At 49.4% G+C, this 26,899-nt stretch overlaps 1 protein-coding gene across 1 annotated transcript in view; it reads left to right on the top strand.

The window, feature by feature from the left end:
* Positions 1-26,899, top strand: part of PLCG2 (phospholipase C gamma 2) — a 143,522-nt gene that overhangs the window by 33,766 nt on the left and 82,857 nt on the right. Inside the window, exons 3-5 of the mRNA XM_036276088.1 lie at positions 15,646-15,789; positions 18,780-18,873; positions 19,395-19,442. Of these exons, the coding sequence (XP_036131981.1) occupies positions 15,646-15,789; positions 18,780-18,873; positions 19,395-19,442 (286 nt within the window). The remainder of the gene's footprint in view (positions 1-15,645; positions 15,790-18,779; positions 18,874-19,394; positions 19,443-26,899) is intronic.

Raw genomic sequence — 26,899 nt, 5'->3', positions numbered from 1 at the left:
GAGGATCGTTACTGAGTGCATTCTCTGTGTGCATGCTGAATCTCCCAGACATTTCTCGACTCAGGAATAGTCAGCAAATTACGGGATCTTGGTGATGAGGGATGTGTTTCAGCTCTGCTCTGTCTCTGTCTGCTTTTGTGATTGTCATCCATTCATGAGCTTTTGTTTGTTTATTCCAGTCCTTTTTTTTTTTATCCTCACCCGAGGACATTTTTTTCATTTTTTGTTCAGGTAGAGTGGGAGGGAGAGAGAGGAAGAGAGAGAGAAACATCGACATGAAAGGGACACATCAAGTGGCTGCCACCCGCACGACCCCGACCAGGGCCAGAGACTGAACTGCAACCTAGGTATATGCCCTTGACTGTTAACTAAGCTCCAGATTTTTTTGGTTTTAGCAGCTTTTCCACTCTTGTTCTTTTTCTTCCCAGGATCCACATTGCACTGAGTTGTTCTGACTTATCTGCATCAGTATATAGATCTGTTATGAATTGCTGCTGAGTGAGCCACTGATCACAGGGGCCAGTCTGCTCACTTCTAATGCTGGACACTCATGTTGATTTTCTTGCTCTGTCCCATCGTAAGCAGCACCGAAGTCAGCACGGGTGGGCGTCTCAGGGGGGCGTAGGCGGAGAGGCGGAATCTGCTGGTGGGCTGGAGTGTGCATTTCTGGCGCACTTGGTGATTGCCGAATCACCCGCCAGAGGCCTCATTCTGCCTCTCGACTGAGTCCCTCGTTGGCACCAGAAACCTTCCTGAACACTGGATAAGAAATGAGCAGGACAATTCCTGCCTTTGAGGAGCAGGGAGACAGAACTAACTAACTAAAGGCAAGACCACCCGCCAGGGCTGGATGAGCACAGTGGGGGACACTGAGGAAGTGAGAAAGGTGAGGGGGTGGGGCTCCAGGCAGGTGCAGAGATGGTACTGGTGCGGGCTGCGTGCAGGTGGAATGACTGAGTGTGTGGATGCACAGCTGGCGTGATCAGAGTGTGTAGGCAGGAGAGGTGAGGCGGGCAGGCACCAGGGACCATGGAGGCTCCAGGCAGCAATACATTGTGTCCCAGCCAGTGACCTGCTCCTCCCGGAACACACCATGCACCTTTCCCTCTCAGCGCCTTTGCACTTGCTGTTTGCTCTTCTTGGAATATTCTTCCCAAGCACCCACAACAATCTGCCCTCACTTCTTTCAAGCCTGAGCTTCAAGGGCACCTCCTCCAGGGAGGCTTCCCAGATCGCACCTGCTACCCGAGCTCCTCCCCTCTTGCATCACTCCCATGCCTCACTCTGCTTTGGTCTAATTCTTACAGCCCGTACCACTACCAGATGGAATAGGTATTGATTAGCTTATCAGTCTACCCCCCTTAAGATGGCATTTGTCTGGGGCAGGGATTTGGTCTGTTTGGTTCATTGCATGTCCTCAGCTCCCACAGCAGCACCAGACACGTGGGCTCTTAGCAGTCGCCTGTTGACTGAAAGCGTGGAGGGAGGGCATTGCTACCACGGTGGCAGCCTGGAAGGCAGTAGCAAGTGTTGAGCGCCAGCTCTGTGTCATGCATTTTGCTCAGCTCTTTGATGGGAGCTGCTGTCTCCTTAAATCCTCAGGTCAAGTCCATGCGGCAGCCCCACTGATTGGGTCTCCAGTTGACCGGGGAAGTGGAAGCCAGAGGGGTCTTGGGTGGCTGTGACGCAGTGGGGCTGGGATCTGGACCCCTGCCTGACCCTGAGCTCCAGTCGGGAGCCCAGCTGGGTCCCTAGCGAATGCTGGGAAAGAAGTAGACAGCTGGTGGGTTCTGGCTGCAGACTGTGGAGCCAGAGAAGCGCTCATACCCGCTGGGCAGACTCAGATCATGTGCAGGGGGTACTTGGGAGGGACTTTCCTGGGCCAGACCCCTTGGCGGGGGGACCCTCTTGCCCCAATCCTGCCTTCTCTGAAAGGGAAGGAAGATTCTCACCTTCTAGCTGGCTGTAACAGGAACTGCCACCCCCCACCCCCCACCCCTAGTTTGCAAAACTCTGAGCCTGGTGGGGAAATGAAGGGCTAGCTTGCTAACCACAGTGAAGGCTCATTTGCAAAGACAAAGCAGGGGCAACGGGCCCTTCTCTGCCCCTGGCAGAAGGGACTGGCTTCTGCAGGCCCCGGCCTTGCTGGTACCAGTCATGCCCATCATTGGGCTCGGGAGCTTGGAGACAGTCACCAGCTGTGGGCTTTGTAGTCTTTCAACTGCAGACGTGTCCTTTGTTAAATGGAAGTAAGAAGAATATTGTGGTGATATCATAAAACTCAAATGAGGAAATGCACGGGAAGCTGCCTGCGGCGGGCGCCTGGCTCCCTGTGAATACGTGGGGGACGTCAGACATCACAGTCGTGGTGGTTGTGGCCATGGTCGGCCTCTCTCTCCTGGCCTCCCCTCCACACAGGACCCACTTTGGGGGAGTGATCCTTAGGTTAAGCAGCAGGCAATAAAGGAATATCTCCTAATGCATGCTCTTCTTTTCTTTTTTTTTTTGGAAGATTTTGCCATTTGAGTTAAACTTCGGTGAACAGTCTGATACTGAGTTGACTGCGAGCACCGCCCAGGCCCCGTTTCTACAAAGCTTGAGAAAGGAGACAGGCCGGCCCTCCTGCCTTGTCTGGTGGTGGAGGCCCCCTAGCTGAGTGTCCGAACAGGAGGTGCTCATGTGCCAGAGGTCCAAGCACCCCGTCAGGAACTAGCAGACGGCGTCTCGTGCGCCAGCTCGCAGGGTGCTGGGCTGCAGCGCCGGTGCAGGGAAATGAGTAATTACCGTAAACGCGATGGGAGCCAGGAAAGGGGAAGTCGAGAAGCGGAAGGGAAGCCCTCACCGAGAGGGGGCATTTGAGCTGGTCCTGGAGTTGTGATGAGGGCTCTCTCCTGCCCATGGGCTCCTCGGAGGACCTGCTCCTTCCCTACACGAAAAACGTGCAATGTGAGGATATCACGGTGGGAGTTCAAGGACCCCGTGAAGGCCCAGGATGAAATCGCCCCTTTGAGAATGAGGGCTTCACCTCCTGATGCGGGGCTTTCGAGACCAAGGGGCTGGGTGGGGGACATTGCCAGGTGTGTGGTGGGTTCACCCCGGGGCTCCGGGAAGGACTTCTCTTGCAGTTTGTCTGCGTCCCTCTGCGCCCTTCCCCTTGGTCATGCCCTGGTGGTCAGCCCGAGGACCCTGAGCCGGTGTTCGGGCCTCTGGGGCCCAGTCCCTGCCACCGTGGGTGGGTGTCTGGAAGCACCAGGCCTGTTCTGATCACTAACAAGTTGAAAAGGTGTTGCGGCTTGTCTTATCTAATGACGGGCATTGACATTGGGGGCGCTGAATACTGTGGGCATCTCTTTCTGCCCGTGGATATTTGGCTTCAGAGAAAGTTCCCACCTTTAGCCAGAATCTAACCTGTTCACCCCAGGTTTTTCTGAGAGGCCGTGTGGGAGCAGCAAGCTGGAAGAAGGAAATGGGAGGGAAGGGGCTGGGCGCCCATCGGCAGGTCTCGCTGGGACACCCCCACATCACTGCCTGGTTCTCGGCAGCAAGGCTCAGCCAGGTGGCCCTGAGTGCGTGACTTCGCTTTCCTGAGCCAGCTCTGGAAAATGGGGGTCCGTCCTTAAGGTTGGAGGGAGGATTCAGGAGACGGTGAAGTCAGCTCTGCCACATAATAAATATTTCATAAGGAGGGTCTGGTCTGCTCGCTGGCCAAATAAGGTGTTTTTGCCCTGGACTTGACCTTGGCAGGGTTCCGTTTTCTGCTGCCAGGAGCTGGGGTGAGTGACATTGGAGGGCACTGTCTCTGGAGCTGGACCCGTAGGGCTCAGACCCCTGCTCACCCGACCTGCTGGAGCCTCAGTGTCCTCTCTTGTAAAACAGGGGTGTTGAGAACAGTGGTCACTCACCTCCTAGGGTTGAAGGAGGCACCACTGGATGATGGACACTAGGCACTTGGCTGGGGGTCAGTAGATCATGAACTCTCAGAGCTACCATTGCTTACAGAGGTTTCTGGGCCGGGATCCTTCCAAGGATGCTCCTGAGTGGAAGAATCCAGCCGGACCCAAATGGGCCAGGGTGAGGTCCGAGAGGGGGAGGTATTTCTTGGAAAGGCCTCATATTTCCCTGTGTAGTGGTTCAGAGTACAGGCTTGGGAGCTGACCACTGGGGTTCAAATCCTGGCCGGACCAGGGTGGCCTTGGTCAAGTCATGGGATCGCTGCCTCATTTCCCCTGTGTGGGGAATGCAGGCGACCATGTCAGCCTCACAGGAGCAGAGCACACGCGTATCAGAATCTCGGATACGCTGTCTGGCTATGCTGGGTGTTTCTGTGAGTGTGGTACCCATCTCTTTCCTCCTCTTCGGTTCCTCTAAGCCGAGAGCGCCCAGGTAGGAAGGTGAGGACCAGTGTTTTCCATGGGAGGGTTCAACGTCAGTCAACCTGTAGAATTTTCTTTATCCCCAAGTGGTCAAAGTCGAGATAATTGTTGATGTTCTCAGAACTTTCCCTATTTAATTCATTGTTGGCCGCTCATGAGTTAACTCGTAAAGAAGTTTCTCGGTTTGTCGATACTGATGGGACAAACGAAACAGTCACATTGGAGGGATTACTGGTCCACGGACCCTTTGGTTGAAGCTCCAGTGTTTCCTAAAACTATGAGCAGAGTGAGGTTCGAGCAGATTCTTACATTTTTCCATTTTAGTGATAATTCACAAAATAATCTAGTGAAGACAGACTGTATAAAATTAGGCCTCTTTTGGATTACTTTCTTCTAAAATTTCATTCTTTGTACGTACCTAAGCAGGAGTCATCCCGAGATGAAAGCGCAGCGGAACCAGGTATATTTGCAGAGCATGTTGCGTACCTTACACGTAGGTGATTGCTACACAGTATACCACACCAAAAAAATTACTAAAATATATACTATGTATAAAATAGAATATGTAGCGGATATGTACAAAGTTTCATTTAAATTCATTATGTGGAAACAAAGTATCCTGCAGTTTATTTAGATTGTTTCACTTTCATACTCAATTACGAGAAAACAGCCGGTGACATGAGATAACTTCTGTGTAAAATTGCGGGTCAACAATGTGTTAAAAAACAAAGGACAGTCCGCCGGTGTGGCTCAATGGTCGAGCATCCACCCAGGCACCAAGAAGTCGCTGGTTTGATTCCTGGTCAGAGCACATGCCCAGGTTGTGGGCCTGATTCCCAGTGGGGGGCATGCAGGAGGCGGCCAATCGATGTTCTCTCTCGTCGATGTTTCTCTCTCTCCCTCCCTCAAATTAAAAAAAAATAATAATAAAATAAATAAATAAAAAACAAACCAAAGGACAAGCCGTCAGACTCAGAGAAGGAGCGTATGTGTCTGTGCAGTGCTAGCGGCTGGGCCCAGGTCAGGAAGGAGGTGATGAGGTGAGAGGCTGCTGTTCAGAGGGAGTTTGTGTCTGCCCTTCGGGGGGTGCTGAGGGCATTCGAATTCCTTGCAGACAGTCCTGGAAGTTGTGTTCTCAGTCCTCATTGTCCTCTGAGACTGGGTGGGCCCCCAGCCAGGCCCAGCGATGCCACTTCCTCTGGGTTTCAATGACCGGCTTATCAGAAGGCAGCAGGAGCATCTGTTTCTGGTCTCGCTCGAAATAGAATGGATCCTGGTGGAAAGCAGAGCATGGAGCTGACTTCTACCAAGGCGAGGTGGCCCCGGGAGGGACTGAGGAATGTTCTCTGCAGTGTCCCCAGGGGAGACAGCGCCTCGGGTGCCATGGCCGAGCGTGCTTTCCAGACAGTGCTGGGGAAGATGTGACCTAATACCGGCACGTGATTCCCTCGCAGACCCTTTATGGCCCTTCTGATCATGTCAAGGAGGACATCTGTTTGGTGCTAGCATTTTTTTTCCTTTTTTGATACTCTGTATTTTTTTTTTTTTTTAATCCTCACCCAAGGATATTTTTCTGTTTATATTCAGATAGAGTGGAGGTGGGAGAGAAACATCAACGTGAGAGGGACACATTGACTGGTTGCCTCCTGCATGACCCTGACCGGGGCCGGGGACGAACCGCAACCGATGTACATGCCCTTGACCGGAATCAAACTTGCAACTCACTGGTCTGTGGGCCTGCGCTCTACCGCTGAGCCAAACCGGCCAGGGCCTCTGTATTTTTTTAACTGAACATTTGAGATCATTGTAGATTCACATAAATTTGTATAAAACAATGCAGAGGCCCCATGTAGACTTTACCTAGTTTCCCTCAGGGGTGTCGTCTTGCACAACTACAGTGTGCTGTCATAGCTAGGATATTGATGTTGACTCAATCCACTGCCAATTTTAGTCAATTTCCCCTTTTTTACCCGTGTTGTGTGTGTATGTGTGCATGTGTGTGCATGTGCTCTGTGTGTGTGCTGTGTGGGTGTTTAGTCCTATGTAATTTTATCACATGTCGGTTCCTGAGTCCACCACCACAGTCAATACTCAGAACAGTTCCATCACCACAAGGATTCCTCAGGTTCCCTCTTAATATCCACACTCACCTCCATTTCTAAAATATGAACATCTCTCATTCTGAAAAACACCCATTTTCTTGACTAAGGTATAACGTCCATGTGGTAAGACACACAAACGTGGAGGCCAAGCCGGAATAAAGAAACCCACCTCCAGTCACACGGCTGGGACTCGAGGCTCCTGTGTGCTAGACTCTTGTGAAGTTGGGCTCTTTCTGTTCTCCCACATGAGACCTTGTCTGAGGGTATGCTCGGCAGTGAACCTCGCCTGTTTGTGTGGCTTCACGTTCAGAGGTCGCTAGGTACGCGAAGCAACCCAACACCTTTGGTTTTTAAAGCAAGGTTCTTCACTGAGATGCATCAGCAGAGACAAAGTGAAACCATCAGCAGTGGTGAAGGTGTTACAGAAAGGTGGATGGAGGGACATTCATCCCAGGAGCTGAACTAACCTCGACTGAGACCTTCTGGGGACCACAGAGCTTTGAGTTAATGTCGTTGCATCTCGGTTGCAGAACAGCTCGGCGGAGGAGGCCTGGCAGTTACTTTGTGTGCAGAGGAGGAAGGCGCAGAGGTGACTTGCCCAGCTCCCGCCTGCCGTTGTGGAGCAGAGTGGGCATTTGGAGGTCTGTGCCCACCAGAGCTCTCTACAGGGCTCTGTCCTGCCCCTTCTTCACCAGGTTAACTCCAGCCTTCAGAACTCGGGCAAGATGCTCACCCTCGGAGAAGCCTTCCTCCCCCGCTCGCTGGGGAGAAGTCCCAGTGTAGACTGTTTCGCGCCTCTGAGATGTTTAGCGTGTTTGTGTGCTAGTTCCCAAGGGTGGGGACTCGGTCTGTCTGCCTCATCCCTGCTTGCAGCGTGATCTCAGTCACTGCCTGGCTGATCGAAGGGCAGATGGTAGGAAAAGAGGGTGGGACTACATGTGGGGAGGTGTCCAAACCTTGCCTGTCTCTTCTGCCCTTGAATCCGTCTGGAACTTCCTTGAAGGTGCTTTGTTAGGCTTGCTGGCAGATGGTGCCACTTGAGATTGAGTCTGAGAATTGGGGCGGGGGTCAGGTGCCCGGTGTGAAGGTAGGAGCACGTCCAGGCAGGGCGGTGGGCAGCCTGAGAGGGGCCCAGAATCAAGAGTGGCAGGAAAGAGGAAACAGGAGTTTGAAGAACAGGTCATGGGGACAGCCATCAAAGGGGATGGCAGAGTCAGCGGTGGAGACAGGCAGGGAGTGGGAGGGGGCTGGAGACTCAAGTGTGGGCCTGCAGGTGACTGGTGGGGAGGTCGGCGGGACCTGGGAAGACCAAGGTGATGCCGGGAAGGGGGGAGGGTTGTGCAGAGATGAGGTCTTGCTGTTGTGGCTCTGTTATCTCACTTTTCAAGCAGGAAACACGGCTGCTGAGCCCCACCGCACCGGCGTGCAGGGTCTGAACTCTGGCCACCACAGCGTACTTTGAAAATAAAATTGGTCATCTGAGTGTCTGTGTGCACCCTTTGCAGAAATTCCAGCCAGTGCAGGCCAGGCCCCCCCCCCCCCTTGCTGGCCATTTGCCCATCACCCTTCCTGCTGTTAACTCCCATTGTGAGCAAATTGGTACTAATCCTTTTTGTTTTTTAAACCTTTCTCACATGTTTACACACACGTGCACATGTACTAACATGGGCATCCCTCCTTAGCTGAGCCTAATGCATCCTTGAAAACAGGCTGGAGATCATCGTTTTGGACAGCACAGCAGTATATGATGTCATATGGGTACAAATGTAGAGTATTAACCAACCGATCAAAAAACCAAACAGAAATACCCAGCCAATTTCCCCAGTATTACCTAACATCTAGAAACCAACACGTCAAATAGTTTTCCATTGACAGCAACAAGTACCTAATGATTTAATGATTTGAACTTGTTACTGGGCCTGTTTATGAGAAGTACACAGGCTACTGTGTGGTATTGGTTCTGAAATTCGTGTGGTGTTTTTCCCGTCCTCTGCGTTGTAACTTAATAGACATGATCACAACATAGGCTGTTTAAAATACTAAAGGTGTCATCTGAATTGGACTCTGGCGATTTGCTCGTCAGAAGGGCTCAGGAAGGGCTCAGGAAGTGGGCAGGACCCTGGGTGTGATGCATGATGATGTGCAGCGTGGAAGTACTGGGCATGCTCCCGACATCTTCCCGGTGCCTGCAGCTGTGGTCCTCGAGCAAGTGTGTGATCTGGGTGGTACATTTTGGGTCAGCAGCATTTGCAAGTTGTAGCAGAGATTCAGCTAGTGAGAACTTGAATGATAACGGATGCCCGTGTACGTGTGTGTACGTGTGTGCACCCATGTGGTTACACAGACACGGACAGACAGGCACACTCGTCCAGATTCTACTTGAGTACGCCACTGTGGAGTTTTCCCTACTGCACTTCATTCGGATCTGCCTCTTTAGCTCCCACAACAGATACATTGAGAGACTTTTGCCTCGTGCCTTCTGGGAGTCCAGCTCTGTGTCATTGAAGTAATCTTAAAAAGAATAGCCAACAAGAGTTTAGATGTCACTACATCTTTTTTCTGTTTGTTTATTTATTTATTTAAATTAATTTATTTTTGTTACAGATGTTTCTCCTTTTTCACCCACTGATAACCCTCTCCCCCCTTCCCCACCCTGTCCCCAGCTTTGTTGTCCATGTCCTTTGATCATGCACACATGCATATAAGTTCTGTGGTTTATCTCTCCCCACCACCCCCTCTTCTGGGGATTGTCAGTGTGTACCCCACTTCCATGTCTCTGGGACTACCCCATTCCTCAGACTGTTATGTTCATTATATTCCACAAATAAGTGAGATCAGATGATACTTGTCTTTCTCTGTTTGGCTTGTTTCACTTAGGATGATACTTTCCAGGTCCCTCCAGGTCCCTCCACGTCTCAAAGGATAAGAGATCTTTCTTTCTTACAGCTGCGTAGTACTCCATTGTGTATATGTGCCACTGCTTTTTTATCCATTCGTCTACTGATGGACACTTGGGCTGTTTCCAGATCTTAGCTGTTGTAAATAGTGCTACTACGAACATGGGGGTACATATATTCTTTCTGATTGGTACTACATCTTTATTAGTTAAAATCATCAGCTTCTCATGACTCAGAAAGCCCCTGGGAACATGTGAGTTTGCAGCCCCAGCCCTAGGGTATCATTTCCAGCTGCAGGTCAGAAAGGTGGTTTGGGATTAACCTGGTTGAGTGCAGTGGGCCTTCCGTGCCTCGTGCTCCGCACCCCCTGGGTGACGGGATCGTCCCTCAGCAAGGTGACTTTGAGCGATGCAAGATCAGATGCAAGGCACAGCAACAGAAATGCCCAACAGGCCCCTCAGCCTGCCGGTTGCCATAGAAAACCACTCCTGCTGCTGAGGGATTGTCTTCCTGCCTTGTTGCGGCTCCTGGTAATCAAGGGGGTGGCCAAACGATGGGCAGCCCTCTGGTGCCTCTGGAGCCGGCCCCTGGCCACCCAGAAGGCCTGGGAGTGGTGCCGACAACTGTGAAGGGCTTGGTGGTGGCTTCGCTGCCACCGTCTGCTCATGGAGGCCCCAGCCACAGGCTCGTGCTCAGCAGGTGACTTCACACCTGCGTGCGAGTGCCCTCCCTGGTTCAGAAAGATGGCTGGGCACCTCACCATCACACCACCGCAGCCCTGATGTGGGCAGGAGGCAGTGTGTGCCTGTGTGTGTGTGCGTGTGTGTGCGTGGGATGAGGGCTACATATCCTGCTGTTGCTTCTCGTAGTCACTTGCTTGACCACAAGAAGCAACAGAAGGGTTCAAATCCCGATTCTTCCTCTTGTTAGCTGGTGACCTGGCCAGGATATACTTCTCCTCTGCATGCCACAGTTTCCTCACCTGTGTGATAGGGACCGTTACTATACCCGCCGCATCGTGTTGTGAGGGTTGAGAAGTCAGTGTAGAGGCGCTGTGTTGGCCCATCCAGATCCATGACCAGGCTGCTGAGCGCAGGGAGGACGAGAGGCCAGCCTCCCTGCCACCAGGAGACCTCACTGCCCCGATGTGATCCATGCTTCAGAGCCCCCGTACCGCTGGGCTGAGGACTGTCCTCTGCTGGGACCACAGTCTAATTTAGCTTCTGCCCATTCTGCTCCCATACTCTCCTCTTCTTTGAACATGTCCCATACCCCGAATAACACCTGAACAAGAAACCTGCCTCACCCAGTCTCAGCTTCTAGGGAGCCCACCTAGAACAGTGTGGGAAGCATCTGGCACTGTGCCCAGCATACGGTGAATGCTCCGTAAGTTTTACATGATTATTATCGCTTTTATTAATTATTATTATGTTTTTTATCCTCACCTGAGGACATTTTTGCATTTATCTTCAGATACAGCAGGAGGGAGAGAGGGGTAAAGAGAGAGAGAGAGAATCATCAATGTAAGAGACACATTGACTGGCTGCCACCCACACAACCCCAACCATGGCTGGGGACAAACTGCAACCGAGGTACGTGCCCATAGTGGGAACTGAACCCGGGACTCTATGGTCTGTGGGCCGATGCTCTAACCGCTGAGTCAAACTGGCCATGGCATTAATTATTTTTAATTGTCAATAAAAATAAATATATTTTTATTGATTTTAGAGAGAAAGAGGGGAAGAGAGAGGGGGAGAGAGAGAGACATTGATGTGAGAAACATTGATCTGTTGCTTCCTGTGTGTGCCCTGACCAGGTAACGAACCAACTGAGCCACTGCCTTTATATTTATCCTCAAGGATGAGACTGATGTGCCTGTAAGACTTTTGAGGGCCAGGACTGAGTACATTCAGCAGAATGTCTGGCTGCCGGTTAGAAGTATGATGTAGTCCATGTTCATGGATAGGACTATTCAGTATGTCAGTTCTTCCTAACTTGATTTATAGATTCAACACAATCTCAATAAAAATTTCAGCAAGTTATTTTGTGGATATTGATAAACTGATCCTAGAGTTTCTATGCAGAGGCAGAGGCTCAGAATAACCAGCCCAATATTGAAGAAGAATATTTGCTACCCTACTTTGGGACTTACTATAAAGCCATAGTTATCAAGACAGTGTGGTGTCAGTGAAGGAGTAAGCCAATGGAAATGGAACAGAATAGAGAGCCCAGAAATAGACCCACCAAATATAGTCAGCTTATCTTCGCCGAAGGTGCAAAAGCAATTCAGTGGAGAAAGCAGAGTCTTTCAGAAGTATGATGGAGAAGCCCATACTTACCTGGGGAGGAGACAAAGGGAAATGGTCAGGATGACGTAGTGGAGGTGAGCAGTCCTGGCTGAGGAAGATGGGTGGCTGCAGCCCTCACCTGGGACAGGGCTGGCCGGCCTCCAAAGGATGCTCGCTTTCATTGACGGGAAAGACCGTGCACGGATGATCAGGGCCATTTGCATCATTAGGGTGGCTGTTGATATTTCATTGTCTTTCTGTCTCCCAGGTTTCTGTCTGTCTGTCTGACTGTGTGTATGTGTGTTTGCATCTCCTCTGTTCATGTCTGGTGTCTCTGTCCCCCTTTTATCCTGTTTGGGTGTCTGATTGCGTTGGTCCATAACTGTGTGTGTCTCTCTCTGTGTCTCCTTCCCCCGTATCTGTGTGTGTGTGTCTCTGTGTCTCCCTCCCCATGTCCCATTTCCAGTTCTGTCCCTGTGTGGGTCCCCATCTCCCTCTGTCCCTACCTCTTTCAACAACTATTTATTGGGCTCCATGTGTACCACCATTTCTGCTTGAGACGGGGATACAGGGGCGAGGAAAGGAGCATCTGGGGACGTCTCTGAATCCACGGCTCACACCAGTGGCCACCTGCCCCTGGTCACTGTGGGGCGGGAGGGGCTGGGTCTGTATACTAGAAGGAGTCGGAGGGTTTCCTGTGAGTTGGTAGTGATCGGGCTGAGACTGGAAAGGAGAATTTGGAGCTCACCAGGCTAAGGGCGTTCCTAGCAGAACCAACAGCATGTGCTAATGTCTGGGGTGCGACCCCCTGGAGGTTCCGAGGTGGGGCCAGTGTGGCTGGAGCATGGAGGGTGAGGGCGCAGGGGTTGACCCTGGGCCTTGGTTCTTAGTCATAACAGCACTGGGACACCATCGAACGTATCTGCATTTCATCAAAAGGGCTCTGGGTAACCTCTGGCTGTTTCAGCAGACCAGGCGAGCTGTAACAGTGGGTGACCTTGGGAATGGGTGGATATTGACAAACTCGAGCAATTCGAAAGTAGAATGGATATGACTTGGTAATTGCCTGGAGACAATAATGTTACATTATCTGACTTTTTTTTTTTTAGTTACATCTGTTAAGGAAGGTCTTAATAAATTCTCCTGCTTTTTTGTTTTACTATTTTTTTGTTATTGATTTTAGAGAGAGAGGAAGGGAGAGGGACAGAGAGAAACATCGCTGGGAGAGTGGAACACGCATTGGCCGCCTCCTGCATCCCCCCCACTGGGGATCGGACCCACAACCTAGACATGTGCTCTGACTGGGAATCGAACTGGCGGCCTCTCAGTTCATGGGTTGATGCTTAACCACAGAGCCATGCTAGCTGGGCGATTTCTCCTGCTTTTAAAAAAATATTTTTATTGATTTTTAGAGAGAGAAACATCGATGTGAGAGTGGAACATGGATTGGCCACCTCTTGTACACCCCCCACCAGGGATCAAGCCCACAACCTGGGCATGTGCCCTCCCAGGAATCGAACCGGAGACCTTTTGGTGTGTGGGATGATGCCCAAGCAACTGAGCCACACCTGTCAGGGCCCAAATTTTTATTATAATGTTGCCGCAAAGAAAATAGCTCACAGTAGGCTAGTTCAAACACTCCCCCTTAGAGATATTTTATTTTTTATTTATTTTAAACATGTTTTTATTGATTTTTTTTTTTTTAAGAGAGAAAGGAAGAGAGAGATAGAAACACTGATGTAAGAGAGAAACATCAATCAGCTGCCTCCTGCATGCCTCCTACTGGGGACTGAACCCCAAACCTGGGCATTGAACCAGGACCCCTCAGTACATGGGATGGTGCTCAGTCCACCGAGTCACATAGGCTAGGGTCCTCTTAGAGATATTTTAAGTGGAAAGAAATGGTTAGGGCCATGGCTGGTTTGGCTCAGCAGTAGAGTGTCGGCCCATGGACCAATGAGTCACGGGTTCAATTCCGGTCAAGGGCATATACCTTGGTTGCAGTTCATCCCCCGCCCTGGGCCCTGGTCGGGGTCATGTGGGAGGCAACTGGTAGATGTGTCTCTCTCACATTGATGTTTCTCTCTTTCTTTCTTTTCCTATCTCTTTCTCCCTCCCACTCTACCTGAAGATAAATAGAAAAATATCCTCAGGTGAGGATTAAAAAAAAAAAGAACTGGTTAGATAATCATTGTTGGATTACATAGAAGAAAAAGAATATTTGCTTGAAGTCACTAGACTCTTGGTCAGCTGGGTGGGTGAGTAATTTCTGAGAACAAATGTTAATGTCTTTCATGTTTTTAGGTAATTGCAAAAGCAGTTAAATTAGCAATGCTAATTCCCTTCTAGGAGGTTGTGAATTTCAGAACCTACAAGGGATCTGTGTTGTTGTTTGTTTGGAAGATAAAGAGAAGAGATAAGACTCCCAGGTCTCAGGGTTGGATGAAGAATGGGGATGTGACCCCCCACCCTTCCACCTGCCCAAGGTTTATAGATACTATCACTCCTCCCAGTAATAGGGCTACTCGTAGTTGATCACTGGTTTTCAAAACTTTGTTTTGAAACAATTTTAGATTCCTGCAGACATTGAGAACATAGTACGGTTCATCTCCGTACTGTTCATCCGGCTTCCCCTAGTGGTAACGTCTTTCATCACCGTAGTTATCAAGCCCAGGAAACTGATACTTGACAATATTATGAAATATACTACGGACCTTAATAGGTTGTCACCCCCTTTTAGATGCAGTTGCTTTTTGTTTTGTTTTTGTGTTGGTGTGCATTCTATGGAATTTTATCTCACGTATAGATCTGCGGAACCTTCCTCACACACAGGATGCAGAACACGTGCTGTTTATTTCGAGTCTTTTCACGTTACTTCGTGACTGGGGTCTCCTAAAGTGTTTTCAATCTAGCTGGATCCTGGTCAGGAAGCAGAAAACGTAGTTCATTCCATCCTCCTCCCGCGATGCCGTTCTCTGCACCTGCGCTCCTGTTCTACTGTGAATGGCCGGGACCTTTCCCGCTATTCCAACCCTGACTCTACAGTGTCTCTGTTCACTTCCTAGACTTTGTCTGCCTTCTTCCTCGATCCTAGGTCAAAGCCGAGCTCTCCTTCCCGCCCCCCTCTTTCCCAGCAACACCTCTTTCTCCTGTTTCTTTGTTCAGTGTCGGCACTGAGATACAGGTACCAGGACTCTTAGCGTTGCCAGGGACAGAGATCACGTCACACTGACCTAAGCACAAAGGAGAGTGTATTAGGTCGTGTACGGAGCGTGTTCCAGGGCAGAGTGGCCTCAAGCCCGACTGGGCCCAGGGTTTCCAGTGGTGCATCAGGGCGCCGTCTGTTCTTTCTGCATGGCAGGGGACACCGTCTCTGCTCCCCCAGACTCAGGTCCTATCAGCCAGGCAGCGGCAGGAGCAATGGTGTGAATATCTCTGGCCAGTTAAGTCCTAGACGGTTCTGATGGGCCTCATTTGGGCCGTGTGCTCATCCCTGAACGAATCACTGTGCCAAGGGTGGGCACCTTGGTCATTCCCAGGACCTTGGACTTATCTTTGGCTTCTTGTGGTGGGAGGTTAAGAGGGATGGATCAGCTTTATCTGAAGCACCTGGAATGTGTCCATCCCAGGAAAAGGTGCTTTTTTTTTTTTTTTTTTTTTGACAAACTCAAGTTTGTCTCTGTACCAGCACACAGTTCACTGGTCATCCCCTGGGGAGGACGGGATCTCTCTGGGTCAAGTGGACTTCCTCTGTGTCTCTGTTATCTATCTGTTGCTGTAGAATTATTCCAGTCCTTAGTGGCTATCGGCATTCTGTGTATCTCACGCGGTCCCGCGGTCCGGGCCGGCTGAGGGGCTGGGGTGGCGCGTTTTCATTCTGGAGGATGAAGGCGCTGGCCTGTGCGTCTGGGGTGCAGGCACAGGGCCGCGTCCTCAGGCAGAGGGAACGCCGGCTTTTCATTGGTCCCTGTTAATTTTCTTCTAGTGGACATCATGGAAATAAAGGAAATCCGCCCAGGGAAGAGCTCCAAGGATTTCGAGCGCGCCAAAGCCGCCCGCCAGCAGGAGGACTGCTGCTTCACCATCTTGTACGGCACCCAGTTCGTCCTCAGCACGCTCAGCGTGGCCGGTGGGTGCGCGTCGGGTGCTTTCCTCCTCCCTGCGCCTCGGTTTCCTTCTGGGGCATTCTCTGGTAGCAGGATGCTCATGCCTGTCTTCCCACTGATGCATGTTTGGGGGCATTGTGGTTTTGAACCCCAACCCTGCCCCTGCCCCTTTCTTGCCTTTGGGCAAGCTACTGACCCCCCGGAGGTGCTGGCCGCTCAGCTGTGAAGTGGGAGAGTCCTCATGCCGGCCTCGGCGTGTTGTAAGGGTCATGGTAAGGGCCTGCCTGGCTCGTGCTGAGAGCTAACGACAGGTCACATTTTTGTCCAGCAGAGTGTGACCTCACCATTTTTTCACCTAACTGATCTGAAGGAACTGTCCTGAAATCTCATGTCTCAAACAAGTAAACATGCACGCACACGTATGCACACATACGCACGTATGCATGCATACATGTACATGCAGACACATGTACCTGGAGGGGAGGTTTCTGATATCCCTGTGAACCCACCAAAAGCTAGAGAGACTCTGAGAGGCCAGAAAAAGAGCTGCGACAAAGCTCAGGCCCTTCCTCAGGAGCAGAAGCTTGGAGCTACCTTCAGGTCCAGTCCTAGAACCTTCTGACCTTGAACTATATGTACAGTCATGACCGAGAGAGAAGATAAATACCATTAAAAGTAGACCAAAGCCCTGGCCGGTGTGCTCAGTGGATAGAGCCTTGGCCTGTGGATCAAAGGGTCACGGGTTCGATTCCCGGTCAAGGGCACGCACCTGGGTTGCAGATTCTATCCCTGGTCCCAGCTGGGGTCACGCAGGAGGCAGCCAGTCAATGTGTCTCTCTCTTATCGATATTTCTCTCTCTCTTTCCCTCTCTCTCTTCCACTCTATCTAGAAATCAATGGAAAAATATACTCAGGTGAGGATTAAAAAAAAAAAAAGGTACATCACAGTTGGGGAAGCTTTGAAAGGTGACCACTGTTAGGGACACTTCATTTAGGGCCGAAGAGCTGTCATTGACGTAATTTGCCATCGATCGTTTTCTTCCGTCAGGCATCTTTGAGCACAGGCTCGGAGCTGGATTGTGCTAGAAGTCAGTGGGCTCTCAAGGTGAATAAGGCTCTTGCTGCCTTTAAGGAGTTCACGGTCTGTCTGGGAGATAGACGTGTGGGCAGGAACTTGCAGGACCGTGTGGTAAGAGCAATAGTCCAAGCACAATAAAGTGTGCTGAGGAGTGGAGAGTGTCTAATTCCAGGGCAGGCTTTGTAGAGGAAGGAGGTGACTTTTAAATTTTCTTTCTTTCTTTATGTATTTATTTAATCCTCATCTGAGGATACTTTTCCACTTATCGTTAGATAGAGTGGGAAGGAGGGAGAGAGAGAGAGAGAAACATCAACATGAGAGGGACACACTGACTGGTTGCCTCCCACACAACCCCGACCAGGGCTGGGGACCGAACTACAACCGAGGTTTGTACCCTTGACTGTAATCAAACCCTCGACTCTTAGGTCCGTGGGCCAATGCTTCAACTGCTGAGCCTAACCGGCCAGGGTGGAAGGAGGTGACTTTTAACCAGGGTTTTGAGGCATCAGTAGGAGTTGGGAGGAAAGGAGGAGGATGGTCCAGGGGGAGGGCATTGCATATACGGGGTGGGGCAAAATAGGTTTACAGGAAGCAGAGTTTATTCTTGTTTTATTTATTAACTATTGTATTATTTTCCACATGAACAACTGTAAATCTACTTTTGCCCCACCCTGTGTAAGGGTTTGAAGGAGGGAACTAGCAGCCCAGGTGTGGGGAATAATGAGTGTAGGTCTGATTGATGGTGTGTGGCAGGTGGCAGAGATGGGGCAGGAGAGAGGGGCTTGTGACTGAACCTTCAGAGCTGTGTCCCCTGAGCCCCACCTCAGACCGAGCCTGGCTACTGTTCTTGGTAGGGAGACCATGAGAACCCAAGCAAGACTCGGAGCCCAGGATAACAGTCTGTCCCTCTCCGGGGTCCCTCTTCCAGAGCTCTGGAATTCAAGGTCAGCTAGAGAGATGGGCAAGACTTAGGTTCCTGTCCCAGCTTCTCATTCTTGGCTCTGGGACAGGTCTCTCAACCTTCTGAGCCTCGGCTTTCTCCTCCTTAGCATGAGAGTAACGAGAGCAGCAGTGTGGCACGGTCTTGTCTGGACTAGCAAGATGCCTGGTGGTTAGGAGATGTTTAATAACTCGACCAGGTGTTTGCATTGCGAGCTCCGTTTCACACACGAGGAAGTGAGGCACAGAGGGGTTAAGTAACCAGCTGAATGTCACACAGCCCTAAAGTGGTGCAGCAGGACTTGGCATTGATGCCAAGCTCTTAACCGCCGCTTGTTTTGGCTTCCCTGTGGGCATCAGCAGTGCCAATCTCTCTGGCCTTGGCTGGAAATGGGAAATGCCGAGGGCTGCTCAGGACTCTGGTTCCGGTTATTCCAGACCCTGCGTCTTAGTCGTTAGCATAAGGTTAAAAGCTAAGTCTCTTTTTTTTATCCTCATCCGAGGACATTTTTGTTCAGATAGAGTGGGAGGCAGGGAGAGAGAGAGAGAAACATCGATGTGAAAGGGACACATCGAGTGGTTGCCACGCTCACGACCCAACCAGGGCCAGGGACAAACTGCAACCGCGGTACGTGCCCTTAGCGGGAACCAAACCCCGGTCCTGAACCCGGGTCTCTCTGGAGCATAGGCCGACACTCTAACTGCTGAGCCAAACCAGCCAGGGCACTAAGTCTTTTTTTAAATTGCCTACTTATCACCTCTGCTGTAGAAGGCTCATAAGGGGCACGTGGCCTCCTATCAGACCAGAGCAGCTCTTAGAACCATGAACGAGGGTCTGAAGGAGATGCTGTCTAGGTCCCCTCCTGCAAAACGACTCATTGGCACGGGCTTCTCCCTCCCCACCGTCTGGCTGGTATGCGGAGGCTGGGAGCCAGGGTCTGAGCGGTGGTCTTCCAGAGCGTGGCACAGCATTTCGGTTTCTGTTCGTCTCTCCAGCTGACTCCAAGGAGGATGCAACCAAGTGGCTCGCTGGCTTGAAAATCTTACACCAGGAAGCGATGAGCGCGTCCACACCCACCATTATCGAGAGGTACTGGCTCGTGCCCGTTGATCTCTGTCTTCGCTCACTCATTCATTCTGTTCCCTTTAGCCAGCACGGGTGAGGGAAAGAAACGAGACATTGGATCATGGAGGGACCTTGAGTGTCCTGGACGCAGGAGGTGCCCAGGAGTGGCTGTGGACTCTCCAGTTGACCCACAGGAGAGGCTCTCTTGGTCTGGGGCCTCGGTCTCGGCGTGGATGTCTGGCTGGAGTCGTCACCCCAGTACACCAAAGCCCTCTGATTCCCGCCGCTTTTCTGACCATCTTTTTTGGGATTACGGATTTCAGAGGGGATCACCAGTTTAAAAAATGCCAGCCTCTTCAGGCTGAAGGGGCCTCTTGGCTCAGCGAGGGCATTTTGGCCACGAGGAGGAAACTGCTTTCCAAGTTAGAAAGTTGGAAATCCCCCCCGTCCCCAGTGTCCTTTGTCCCTGTCCCATAGAACTTGGACTTGTACTATTTTCTAACTTTCTTTCTCTCTCTCTCTCTTCTTGTTTCAACTCTTCCCAGCTGGCTGAGGAAGCAGATTTATTCGGTGGATCAAACCAGAAGAAACAGGTGAGATTCCTTCCCATTTGGTGGTTTTCTCCAGATCATTGTGGACTCGGATTTTCATTCTTTAAGTTCTAAGGGGCTTGGCCAGATCACGTTTTGTGCTGCGGAAAGGTCCTCATGAGGTCGGATTTAATCTACAACCTGCCCGACGCCGTGCTAGGTGCTGGGGGTGGCTGGCGACCAAATCTCCCCTCGGGGAGCCTCCTTCCAGGGGAAAGTTCGAGTCCATATGCAGAGAGGAACCCTCTGCACAGAGCTTTTGGACCTCGTCTTTTCGGCCTTTGCATTTGAGCACCTTCTGTGTCCTGGGGAGAAACGGGGTCGCCATGGTGACTGCAGCCCTTACTTTGTGGTGGGAGAGACCGGCCGGATAGAAGTAAATCGACTTAAATAGTGATGGTTCTAAGGCTGGGCAGATGTGAGATGGTGACGAGATAGCATGTAGTTCGGTGGCCTTGACCTGTTCACGTCTTGGAGTGGTTCTGTCAGCACACGCCGAGCGCTGTACCAGGTACTTTTGTAACAGACGTGGTCTGTCCTTGGATGAAGGCAGTGTCATTTTCTTACTGGGGAGAGATGATTTCCTTTTTGATGGATACAGAGTTGTCCCTGGTCTTTTATTATCTTTGTGAACAATGTTGCTGTAAAACCTTTGGATCTAGACACCCTTTTGTTAACTTGTGTGAGCAGGATATGATCAGGGTAACATCCTGGAGGAGGAACTCCTGCAGCCGGGTGTTTACGGTGCAACATTTTGAGAGGTGGTAGCAGGTGTATTCTTCTACCAGCGGTGCGGGAGAGCGCCCGTTTCCTGCGCCCTGTATCCCCGGACTCTGACTCCTGTTCATCCGATGGGTGAAACGCTTAAATGTGCACTCTTTTACTGAAGGGTGAGGTGGAACATCCTCTCGCCCGTTTTTCCTTAGGCACGGGCCAGTTCTTATTAATAACCTAATGATAAAAACGACCATCTGTTGAGTATGCCAGGCACTGTGCTAAGCACATTATAATCATTGTCTCATTTTAGCCTCGCAGCAGACCCTGTTTCAATTTTTAAATGTTTTTCCTCCCCTCCATTATGATATGTCACTGTCACATGCGAGGCCATGACTAACCTCTGCTCCCCTCCCTCGTGTTCCTGAGAGTCCTCCCATCTCCAGGGCACCTCCGTGTCAGGCCCGTGTCCCCGGTCAGCTCGCTGATCTCAGAGATCAGCCATCCTTCCGCGCTCTTCCCGCACACGCCTGATGGCCTGATGGGTCAACAGTCACCGTGAAGTGCTGAAAAGCTTGTAATGTCAGGTCAGCCAGCAGCACATTCCATGGCCCTCTGTCCGACCGTCTTTCCCACCCTCCTCCTCACCCAGCATCCAGTCTGCAGCCCCACGCCCTGGGCCATGCTCCTGTGTCACAGAGGCAGGTCAAACGAGGTCCCTGCGTTGGAGGATTTTGTGCACACTGGTCTCTTTCAGCCCCAGAGGTGGTGCTTCCTATGAGTGTTTCCTTTCTCTGTGGCTTAGGGGTGACTCATAGTTGAGATTGGCACAGGGGTGGCAGGTGGAGCCTCCTGGGCCCTCTCTTCATGCCGTGGTGGTACAGGGCTGTGGATTGTGTTCCGGAGTCTGTGTCTCCATCTTCTGTCGTCAGGAAACGTCTCTCTTGCTCAGAATGGATTCTCGCAAGTCCTTCTGAGAGAACCGTCTTCCCATCAGCTGGTCCAGAAGCTTCAGCGGAGAGGAAGTCTGTTTCTGGACTTGATTCCTCATTCCTTGCTGACCCTTCCCTCTCCCCAACCGCCCTCCCAGTGGGCAGAGCCCGCTGTCTGTCAACATGTGGAAAATCCCACCTTTCCTGTGGTTCTGTGAGGCCGCGAGGGAGTTTCTCAAAAGGAACTTGGACCGAGGAGCCAATGAAAGGGCAGCTGACTTCTGTTCTGCCAGTGTCCCCTCCTTTCCTGTCACCCACGACTAGTCGCCTTTCCTGAAGGAAAACAAAGGAGCACCAGCAGCAAAGGAAAGACTCCAGGCGACAGGAGACAGGCTCCGAGCTGGCGCTGTGCGGGCAGTGCCCGGTGCCCGGGCGTTTTCCTGGGCCTGAGCACCGCGTTCCTTTTCATCATCTCTAGAGACAAAATGGTAGCAGTTGGTGTTTGGTGAGAACTTGCTTTGCAGCAGCCGTGGTGCTGAACCCTTGATGTCCTGATGGCGTGGCCTCGGGCTGCTGAGCGCCCTGCCCTTCGCTCCATTGTATGAGGTCAAGTTCAGTAACTTGTCTGCAGCAGCCCACCTTGTCGGGGTGGCAGCAGGGTTTCAGGCTCACCCATCAGTACATGATGTTGCCTTTCCTTTTTTTTTTTTTTAATTGTGCTCTTGAAAGCTGGGAAAAGGCAAAAATATTTCCTTCCCCCACGCGGACCTATACAGATATTATTTAGTTTGTTTTATGGTGGTGAAATATACATATGCAGAAAATTTATCACAGGCTTCCTCTCTGCTAAGGTTCTGCACCAGGTGCCAGAAAGACAGACCTCTGCAGGACTTGCAGGCATCCGTCTGAGCAGGTGTGCACTTCAGTAAGGTCAAGTGCATTCATTCTGTGCACACGTCACCACCATCCGTCTCTAGAATCCTCAGCTTGTAAAACTGAAACTCTGTCCTATTGAGCAATACATCCCTATTCCTCCTCCTCCCGGCCTCTGCTGACCTCTATTCTGCTTTCTGTCGCAGTGCCTTTGCTCTGGTTATCTCATGTGGGTAGAATCCTACAGTTTTTTTTTTTATCCTCACCCGAGGACATTTTTCCATTTTTTGTTCAAATAGAGTGGGAGGGAGAGAGAGGAAGAGAGAGAGAAACATCAACGTGAAAGGGACACATCAAGTTGTTGCCACCCGCACGACCCAACCAGGGTTGGGGACAAACTGCAACCGAGGTATGTGCCCTTAGCAGGAACTGAACCCGGGTCTCTCTGGACTGCAGGCCGATGCTCTAACCGCTGAGCCAAACTGGCCAGGGCGAATCCTACACTTTTTGTCTTTTTATGACTAGCTTGTTTCACTCAGCATGTCCTCAAGATTTGTTTGAGTTCTTTTTCTTTTTACTCCTCACCCAGGATTAGGTTTATTGATTTGAAAGAGCGAGAGAGAGAAATTGATGTGAGAGAGGAACACCTATCAGTTGCTTCCTGTACCTGCCCTGATCAAGAATTGAACCCGCAACCTAGGTATATGCCATGACCGGGAATTAAACCCACACCCTTTTGGTGTACGGGACAATGCTCCAACCAACCGAGCCACCTGGCCAGGGCAGAATTTCTTTCCTTTTTAAGGCCGAATAGTATTTCACTGTATGTATAGACCATATTTTGTTTATTCGTTCCTCCGTTGGTGGACCCTTGGATTACTTCCCCCTGTTGGCTATTGTGGGTATTGTTGCTGAGAACATCAGTGTTGGAGTTCTGCTTCTGATTCTTTTGTGCATTACCCAGAAGTGGAATTACTGTATCAAATGACAGACTGCCTATGGTTTCCATAGCAACCACAACTGTTTTCCATTCCCACCAGCAATGCACAAGGGTTCCCTTTTTTCCCCCACTTCCTTGCCAACTCTTATTATTTTCTTTCTTTCTAACAGCCATCCCAGTTGTTGTGAAGTTGTATCTCATATCGCCTTTTGGTTTTGATTTGCATTTTCCTAATGGCTAGTGACGTTGAGCATCTTTTCATAAGCGTTTTGCCATTTGCTTATCTTCTTTGGAGAAATGTCTATTCAAGTCCTTTGCACATTTTAAAATTTTACATTATGGTTTTAATCCTTATTCAACTTCCAGGCTCTGTCCTTGGGCTGGGTTCTACACAACCTTTTAGTTTTCATTTTCACACTTTCATTTATTGTTTTCTTTTTTTAAAAAAAAAATGCACATGGATTTAAAAAAAAATCCTCATCCAAGAATATTTGTCCATTTATCTTCAGATAGAGTGGGAGGGAGAGTGAAACATCAATGTGAGAGAGTAACATTGATTGGCTGCCTCCAACATGCCCCCTATTGGGGATTGAGCCTGAAACCCAAGCATGTGCCCTGAGTGGGAATAGAACTGGCCACCTCTTGGTGTATGGGGTGATACTTAACCAACTGAGCCACACTGGCCAGGACTTTCTGTTCTGGACTTTTTTTTCTTTTTAATAAATGGAAACACAAAGTTTATTAGATAGCAGAGCCCAGTGCCAAATGACTTTAGGACAACACATTTCTCTAAGAGTTTGGAGAAGGAAGTGATGATGTGGGTTGGAGTGCTTTGGGAAATCTTTAAGAACTGAGGAGGAATTTGATTTGGGCATTTCAGTCTGGGTAGGAATTAGATATCTAGAGAAGATGATGAGGTCCTCCTGACATCTTTCTGGGTGTTGGTCCAGTCGGGTGGTCTTTGCACTCTTTCTGTTATTCATTGGTTGGTAGTTTAAGGTGTTCTCTAAATTTTCTCAGGCTCCATTGTGTGTCTATGCTTCTTGTGCTTTCTTTATCTTTTTAGAAATTTAAATTATTTCCTTTTTCAATTTCAGTTGACATATAATACTATATTAGTTTCAGGTGTACAGCCCAGTGAGTGGACATTTATATAACTTACTAAGTGATCATCCCAATAAATCTTGCACCCATCTGACACCATACATAGTTATTAGAATCTTATTGACTGTGTTCCCTCTGCTGTACTTTTCGTCCCCATGACTGTTCTGTAACGACCAGTGTGTACTTCTTAATCCCGTCACCTTTTTCACCCATTCCCCTAACACTCCCCTCTCATCTGGCAGCCATCAAAATGTTCTCTGTAACTGTGAGTCTGTTTCTGTTCTGCTTGTTTGTTTTGTTTTTTGGATTCAATTATTGATAGGTACGTATTTATTGCCATTTTATTGTTTATATTTTTTTCCTTTATTGATTTTACACAGAGAGGAAATGAGAGGGAGAGATAGAAATATCGATGAGAGAGAACATCGATTGGCCGCCTCCTGCATGCCCCCCACTGGGGATCGGCCCACATCCTGGGTGTGTGTCCTGACCAGGAATCCAACCGGCAACCTCTTGGTGCATGGGTCGACACTCAACCACTGAGCCAGACTTATTGTTCATACTTTTAATCTTTTTTTCTTCTTAAAGAAGACCCTTTAATATTTCATATAATACTGGTTTGGTGGTAGTGTTACCTTTTTCTTGTGTGGGAAACTCTTCACATGTTCTTGCATGTCCTTTAATCCTAAATGATAGCCTTGCTGGGTAATCTTGGTTGTAGATCCTTGCTTTTCATCACATTGACTATTTCATGCCAATCCTTTCTGGCCTGCAAAGTTTCTGTTGCGAAATCAGCTGCCAGTTTTATGGTAGCTCCCTTGTAGGTAACTAACTGCTTTTCTCTTGCTGCTTTTAAGATTCTCTCTTTGTCTTTAACCTTTTGCATTTTAATTATGATGTGTCTTGGTGTGAGCCTCTTTGGGTTCATCTTGTTTGGGACTCTCTGTGCTTCCTGGACTTGTATGTCTAGTTCCTTCACCAAGTTAGGTTTTCTGTCATTTTTTCAAATAGGTTTTCAATTTCTGTCTCTTCTCCTTCCAGCCACCCCCATGATGTGAATTTTGGTATGCTTGAAGTTGCCCCAGAGTCTCCATATACTATCTTCATTTTATTTTATATTTAAAATTTTTTTTGCTGTTTAATTGGGTGTTTTTTGCTTCCTTATATTCCAAATCACTGTTTGAATCTCAGCTTTATCTACTTTAATATTGATTCCCTGTAAATTATTCTTCATTTCAGTTAGTGTAGCCTTCACTTTGGACTTCTTTTTATGGTTTCCATGTCCTTTTTTATCTTATTGAAGTTCTCATTAAGTATAACCAGTGTTTTGAACTCTTCCCCTAGTCGATTGCTTATCTGTGTTTAGTTTAGTTCTTTTCCTGGAGTTTCCTTCTGTTCTTTCATTTGGGACATGTTTCTTTGTCTCCTCATTTTGGCAGCTTCCCTGTGTTTGTTTCTATGTACTAGGTAGAGCTGCTCCATCTCCTGGGTTTGGTAGAGTGGCCTTATGCAGTAGGTATTCTTTAGGGTCTAGTGGCACAGCCTCCCCAATCATCCGAGCTAGGCACTCCAAGTGTGCCCCCCCCCCCCGGTTGTTACACCCCCCTGTTGTAGTTGAGCCTTGATTGATGTTAGCAGGTCAGTGGGAGGGATTTACCCCCAGGGCGATCAGCTGCAAGGACTGGCTGTGACCACTGACCACCATGGAGGATCATCTGTGCAGGGCGCACCCCACAGACTAGGACTGACTTCATTCAGCGAGGCTCTGGTGCCACAAAGCCTGCCCATTGAGTGTGTCGCTTGTGGAGGTGGTTGGGTGGTATTTTGACATGGTCTAAAGCTCCATATGGACATTTTATAATGATGAAAGTCACTCCTGTTCACTATAGAAAATTTTGGAAATGCCGAAGACTAGAAAACATTTGTATAAATTTTATATTAAATGGTAAACACTCTTAACTCCGCTACAGTTTTTTTTTTTTTTTTTTGGGGGGGGGGATATATTTCCTCTATCTTCAACTTTATTTATTTGCTTCCTTGTTGACTTTTGTTTATGAAAATATAACTACAGATATGCTCTTATATCCTGTTCTTTAATTAACCTTCAAGTTTTGGAATAGTTTTACATTTAGAGAAAAGTGTAGAGAGTTTTCACATCCCCCTTTGCCCAGTTTCTCCTGATGTTCACATCTTACGTTACCATGGTGCATTGTCAAAACTGAGAAACCAACATCGGTACGTGACTATTAGCTAAACTCTAGACTTTCTTTGGAGTTCACTCCCCCTGTCTCCCCACCACTGTCCTTCTCCTGGCCTGGTATCCAGTCCAGGAGCCCACCTTTTACTTAGTGGTTCTTTCCCCCTGGCCTCCTCTGGTCTGTGACACTTGCTTAGTCTTTCCTTGTCTTCCATGACCTGGACAGTTTTGAGGAGTATGTCTTAGGTGTTTTGTAGAATGTTCATCAAATGGTCTGATATTTTTGTCATAATTAGACTGGAGTTCTGGGTAGCCTGAGGTGGTGGGTATTTGGGAAGAGTATCAGAGGTGAAGGTCTTTCAACACATCATATCAAGAGGGACATACTCTCGACATGCCTTGTCAATGGTGATGTCAACCTTGATCACCTGGCCAAGGTGGTATCTTTCAGGTTTCTCCTTTGTCAAGTTTACCCCCACTCCATTCTTTGGGAATAACTCATCAAGTCCAGCCCTCACTAAAGGATTAAACTACTTTCACCTCATGTCAGACTATTAGAACTTTTACATTTCATTGCAACTCTTCGGGCACGTAGGCATGGGCCTACGTTACAAGTCAGCCAGTGGGATGACATTTGGCTTGAAAAGTTGCCTTTTGTTTGTCATTTAGTTTGTGTCCAGTTCCTCATGTTTCCATTGTC

Source organism: Molossus molossus, unplaced genomic scaffold, assembly GCF_014108415.1.
Source record: "Molossus molossus isolate mMolMol1 unplaced genomic scaffold, mMolMol1.p scaffold_m16_p_21, whole genome shotgun sequence".
Lineage (NCBI taxonomy): Eukaryota > Metazoa > Chordata > Mammalia > Chiroptera > Molossidae > Molossus > Molossus molossus.
The sequence above is the reverse complement of the archived record's forward strand: the minus strand, read 5'-3'. Positions and strand labels throughout refer to the sequence as shown.